The sequence below is a fragment of the Brassica rapa genome, chromosome A07 (assembly GCF_000309985.2).
Source record: "Brassica rapa cultivar Chiifu-401-42 chromosome A07, CAAS_Brap_v3.01, whole genome shotgun sequence".
Lineage (NCBI taxonomy): Eukaryota > Viridiplantae > Streptophyta > Magnoliopsida > Brassicales > Brassicaceae > Brassica > Brassica rapa.
The window spans coordinates 4,384,479-4,390,589 of NC_024801.2; the positions used below are offsets into that span (position 1 = coordinate 4,384,479).

The 6,111-nt window shown below is 39.7% G+C and overlaps 1 protein-coding gene across 1 annotated transcript; it reads right to left on the reverse strand.

Annotated features, from left to right (window-relative positions):
* Nucleotides 1-2,466: 2,466 nt before the first annotated feature.
* On the reverse strand, nucleotides 2,467-4,347 carry LOC117126723. Its single transcript, XM_033275654.1, has 4 exons — nucleotides 4,154-4,347; nucleotides 3,540-4,083; nucleotides 3,364-3,463; nucleotides 2,467-3,297 (listed from the first exon to the last, which is right to left on the reverse strand). Exons 1-4 carry the CDS (start codon nucleotides 4,284-4,286, stop codon nucleotides 2,617-2,619), a joined length of 1,458 nt encoding a protein of 485 aa, XP_033131545.1. The 5' UTR covers nucleotides 4,287-4,347; the 3' UTR covers nucleotides 2,467-2,616.
* Nucleotides 4,348-6,111: the final 1,764 nt, after the last annotated feature.

The following is a 6,111-nucleotide window of genomic DNA, read 5'->3' on the forward strand; positions in this document are numbered from 1 at the left end:
TGTTTCGTTGTAACACCCTCGTAAATGTTTCGATGTAAACTCCACGTAAAATTTCGATGTAAAGACCACGTAAAATCTTCGATGTAAAAGACTCGTAAATCATTTCGACGGTAATTAGTTGTAAATGTTTACGTCGAGCCTACATCGACGTTTCGTTTTATAATATATTTTGAATATTGTTTTTAACCTCAAATATATTATAATTTGAATTTATTTAAAATTCAGAATTTTAAATAATTTTAATTTTAAATAAATTAAATTTTAAAACGAAATATGAAAATAAAAAACATATATAAAAAAGCATTTAAAAGTCATAATATTTAAATTCATAATACAAACCGAAAATATTAAAAAAACTACATATCATCGAAGTAGTCGGTGGGGTTGCTCGGCTGTTGACGGGTTGGATCGGACTCTTGGGGATCTCGTACTGGCAACCCAAGAGCGGCTCGTCTCTGACTCAACATTCTCTGCATAACCGGGTTTCCCACGGCCATCACGTCTAGCAAATCCTCAAGAGAGTCTAAACGAACCTGCTGGCTATCCATTCGAGCTTTCATCTGAGAAGTCTCTTCATCCCGTCTCGAAGTGTATGACGAAGTTGCCCTTGCAACTTGGTTAACGGAGCCTATACCGACTATTCGGCCCTTCTTTCTAGGAGCCAGCTATAAAATTAAAACATATATTAATATAGTTATTAAAAATAATGAAAAAAAAAAATTTTAGTTGTACTACCTCTTCGAAGATTCGGTCGGCTTCTTCGGTGGACAATGTGACGGGTAATCCATCGGGAGACTCCTGAGTTAGTTGCGTCTCCCGTTCTTCAATCCGAGTAGCCACTGCTTGAGCGAGTTTCTCAGATGCAGGATCCACAAAAACTCCGTCGGATGTGGCGTGAGTCATCTTGAATAGGTCAGACAGAGATGGTAAGACTCCCGTCTTCTCCAACTACAAAAAAAAAAATATTAAAAGTTATATTAATTGAATATTTTAAAATAAATATTTAAAAACAAAACTTACAACGTCTAGACGGATGCCTGCATGTGGTTTTTGGCCGGTTCTGTGAAGCATGGGCAAATTACCATCTTTATCCTTCGTTCTTCGAGAAGCCGAGCACGAATTGGCCTTTTTGATCGAAGACGGGTGCTTCCAATAGGCGATGAGGCCATCCCACACATCCTTCGTGAGCTCAGTGGGCTTTCCCTCATACCCGTCGAGCTCCCACTTGTCCTTCCAATCGGAGACTGTGTTGCAGAGGCGGATCTTTGCTTTTGCAACGAATTCCGCCTTCACCATCTCGGTGATTCCCAAAGACCAATGCCACTTTTGCTGAAACACAAAAAATTTGAAAAAATTACAATTAATAATAATATTTAAAAAATATATACATATTTAAAAGTTAAAATTTAATTAAATTTAAAAATCTTACCGCAAACATTTTAAACCACGTGATCTTAACGTGATTTGGAGTCTTGCTCCAGTTCGGATATGCCCCGTCGTAGTAACCCTTAATCGTTTTCGAAACGCTCCGGCCAACACGGTTATTAGCCCCAAACCTGAAAGGAAAACAATTTAACCGTTAGAAAATAAAAATATTTTAAATTTTTATGTAATAAAAATCAATAACTTACCAATAAGTTCCTCGGGGTCTATCGGGGTCTAGAACATCCAAACCCTCTCGTCCGGGCTGGGCAAGCAAATCCTCTACCGTATATCTCGCGAATGGGGCATATGAAGGCACACGCAAATCCGGATGAACTGCACCTTCTGGGACAGGCTCAGGTGCAGCCGCTGGAGGAGGAGGTGGAGGCATATGCGGTGGAGGCATTTGCGGTGGAGGCATCTGCGGTGGAGGAGGACTCCAAGCAACTCTCTGAGAAGGCTGAGAGTCTGGAACTGCGGTGGAGGATGATGGACCAGAAGACGATGGACCGGAAGAAGATGTACCGGAACCATCGTCGCCAAACAAATCTCTATAACTAGGTGCTCTGGATTTTCTTCTAGGAGCCATCTAAAAAAAATTAAAATAAATTTTATCAGTTACACATAATAAAAATATTATTCCGTTACCTAACTAATCACCTAAACTAATTACCTAACTAATCACCTAAACTAATTCCGTTACCTAACTAATCACCTAAACTAATTTAAAAAAAAAAAAAAGAGAGAGAAGAGAGAGTTTACCTTAGAGAGAGCAAAGGAGTTTGGGAGGAATGAGCGAGGCAGCCTCGCTCTCGGCGTCCCCTTATATAGATTAGGATTCGTCGTAAAATCGACGTAAATTTACGACGAATTTACCAGGCCCGCGTTTTTCCATTTACGACGAATTTACCAGGCCCGCGTTTTTCCATTTACGACGAATTTACCAGGCCCGCGTTTTTCCGTTTACGACGAATTTACCAGGCCCGTGTTTTTCGTGTTACGACGAAATTACCAGGCCCGCGTTTTTCCATTTACGACGAAATTACGACGCTTAACCCTAAACACCGAGAATGAAATCCCTAAACCCCAAAGTGACATATCATCTAACATCATATCTTATATCATACTACTTCTTACTCTTTCTTTTAGAAAATGTTACAATAGAGAAATCCAACATTTGATACATATATTACATCACTCTAAATCGTTTTCGTTCTCATCACTATCATTACAATCATCATCGTCGCTTCTCTCGAACTCGTCTTCACGTGCTTCATCTGTCGCATCTTCGGGAATATCTTCATATTGAAAGTTTTGCGGGTCGATCAAAAGGATTTCATCAGTTGGTTGTTCTGGTACCTCAACTTCAGTGATAGCGTCTTCTTCTTGCAAGGGCGGTTCTTCTCCAACGACAATGCGTCCACGAGGTGTAACTTTGATAGCAGTTACCCAGTTTATCCCGGAAGTTCGAAGCCGAGGATAAGGAAGGAAGCTAACTTGCTCGGCTTGTGAAGCTAAAATGAAAGGCTCAAATTTGTTGTATCTTCTCCCAAAATTGACATCCACAACACCAAATTTGTTATACCGAATCCCTCGGTTCACAACAGGATCGAACCATTCACATTTGAAGAGCACGCATTTTAGCTTCAATAACCCCGGAAATTCCACTTCAATAATCTCCTGCAATATCCCGTAAAAGTCTGTTTCACCTTTCACACATATTCCGTAGTTACTCGTTGCCCGATGTCTCCCATACTCGTATGTGTGAAAGGTAAATCCTCGTGTGAAATACATAGGTGATGTGGTGACCTTTGCAACTGGACCTTGAACCAATTCATGAAACCATACGGGATAATAAGGATCGTCATAATCAACCTGCAAAAAACATATATATATTCTTAAACACTTACTTAATTAATATAATAGTATGAGATATATTACCTGTGATTTTAACCACTTGACAAAGTGTTTATCTTTACGTGTATCCACATCAGTTGCAGATATTCCTGGTATTGCTTCTTCAACTTGAGATACAAACATCCTGCAAATTGAACAAATAATCAAATCATACATAATTAACTTCAATTCATATAATTAACATTCACAAAATAATTTACCTTTCAAAGTAACGGGTCATTGCATCCTCGCAGTTGAGCAGAATATAAGTGTGGGCACTATGTTTATCTTCTTCACATGACCACCATACTTCTTTCGTTTTACCACCAAACCGTCCAATTTCGCAGAAAATGTCAGGAACACCATCAATTGGATATGATGTCGGTACTCCACCATCATCATATCTTCTAGGAACTCTTTTTCTCGTACGAACAGTTGGAGCAAAGTAGTATGATGTGAAGTTAGATGTTTCGGCTGTCAAACTCCCTGCAACTATTGAACCTTCTACCTTTGCAAGATTTCTTGCTTTCCCCTTCAAATGTTTCATCTGTCGCTCATACGGATACATCCATCCGTTGTGAACAGGTCCACGAAGCAATGCTTCATACGGTAGGTGGACAACTAGATGCTCCATGACGTCAAAAAATGAAGGAGGAAATATCTTCTCCAGGTTGCACAATATGATCGGAATGTTCTGATGAAGTTGTTCGATGACTTCTTCTTTGAACGTACGTGTGCTAAGATCTCTGAAAAATGCTCCGATGGCTGTATATTTTAAAAGGAATCAAATTAATAACATTTCGTAACATAGGTATATATATAAATTTATAATTACCTGCAAGTGCTTCGTGGACATTTGCTGGAAGGAGCTCGGCAAAAGCAAATGGAAGCAGTCGTTGCATAAACACATGACAATCATGACTTTTCATTCCGGAGAACTTTTGACCTCGTTCAATACATCTTGACATATTTGAAACATAACCATCAGGAAACTTAACTTCCGATGCAACCCAGTCAAACAAGGTTGTTTTCGCTGTGATGACAACCGGAAGATGGGAACAGGAACGTTTCCATTGCTCTTGATATGTAACTCACTTCTTGAGCAAATATCAGGTAAGTCCATCCTTGACTTTTTGTTATCTTTTGTCTTCCCAGGGACGTTAAGTAATGTATTCATGATGTTCTCAAAAAAGTTCTTCTCGATATGCATGACATCCAGATTGTGGCGTAAGAGAAGATCCTTCCAATACGGTAACTCCCAAAATATACTCTTCTTATGCCAATTGTGAGATACACCATACCCATCAGGCATATTTCCAGGAACATGCCAATTTCCTCCAACCTTAACTGTTTCCTGAGCTCCGTAATAATCAATGTCCGCTTCGATCTGCTGGCCGGTGAGATATGGAGGAGGACTGTCTCTGACAATTTTTTTGTGTCGAAACAATGTCTTGTTTCTTCTGTACGGATGGGCAAGTGGAAGAAACCGACGATGACAATCAAACCAACAACTCTTCCTACCATTCTTCAGTTGAAAAGCATCCGTGGATCCAAGACAATACGGACAAGATAATCTTCCATGTGTTGTCCAGCCAGACAACATCCCATAAGCAGGGAAATCACTTATCGTCCACATCAGAACTGCTCGCATCGTAAAATTGGTTTTCAAGGAACAATCGTACGTCCTCACCCCTTCTGACCACAATTGCTTTAGCTCTTCTATCAACGGTTGAAGAAAAACATCAAGAGACCGTTTTGGATGCTTCGGCCCTGGGATTAATATGGTCAAAAATAGAAATTCTTGTTCCATGCACATATCCGGCGGTAAATTATACGGCGTAAGAATGACTGGCCACAAAGAATATTGTCTACCAGACATTCCAAATGGACTAAATCCATCGGTGCATAACCCAAGATAGACATTCCGAATATTTGTAGCAAAATCTCCGTGTACCTTGTTGAAATGTTTCCACGCTCTTGCGTCTGATGGATGTGCAACCTCACCATCTCTCTGGACATGTTCGGCATGCCACCTCATCGACGCAGCAGTCCTCTCAGATTGATATAATCTTTTCAATCTGTCTGTAATTGGTAGGTACCACATCCTTTGGTACGGTACCCTATTCCTCCCACGGCCTTGCGGTTTGAATCGTGGTTTTTTGCAGAATCGACACTCTTCTAACTTGTCATCTTCCTTCCAGTAGATCATGCAGTTGTCGATGCAAACATCAATCATCTCCGAGGGTAACCCAAGACTATAAACCAATTTCTGAATCTCATAATAAGATTCAGCAGACACGTTGTCTTCTGGCAAATACTCTTTAAACAACTCCGCCCATGCATCCATGCAATTCTCAGGTAAATTATGATCCGTTTTAATATTCATCATCCTAGCTGCTAGAGACAATTTAGAGAGACCTTCTCTACAACCAGTGTAGATTGGTTGATTTGCAGCATCTAGCATTTCATAAAACCTTTTTGCATCCAAATTAGGTTCTTCTACATTTCCAGTTCCATCTGCTATTGTTGTAGTTGTTTCTAAAAATGCATCACTAATCATATCTTGAACCCTATCATGATCTACCATCTGCTCCTCTTGATGATAATTATATTCATTATGCACATGATTCGGTTCTTCATTATGATGAGCATCCTCAAAATTAGCATTACTACTACTAGCTTCATTTCCCCCATAACCCTCTCCATGTTGATACCAAATGTAATACTGTGGTGTAAATCCTCTGTTTACTAAATGATTCCATACAGTTTCACTACGTGCAAATTTCGAATTTT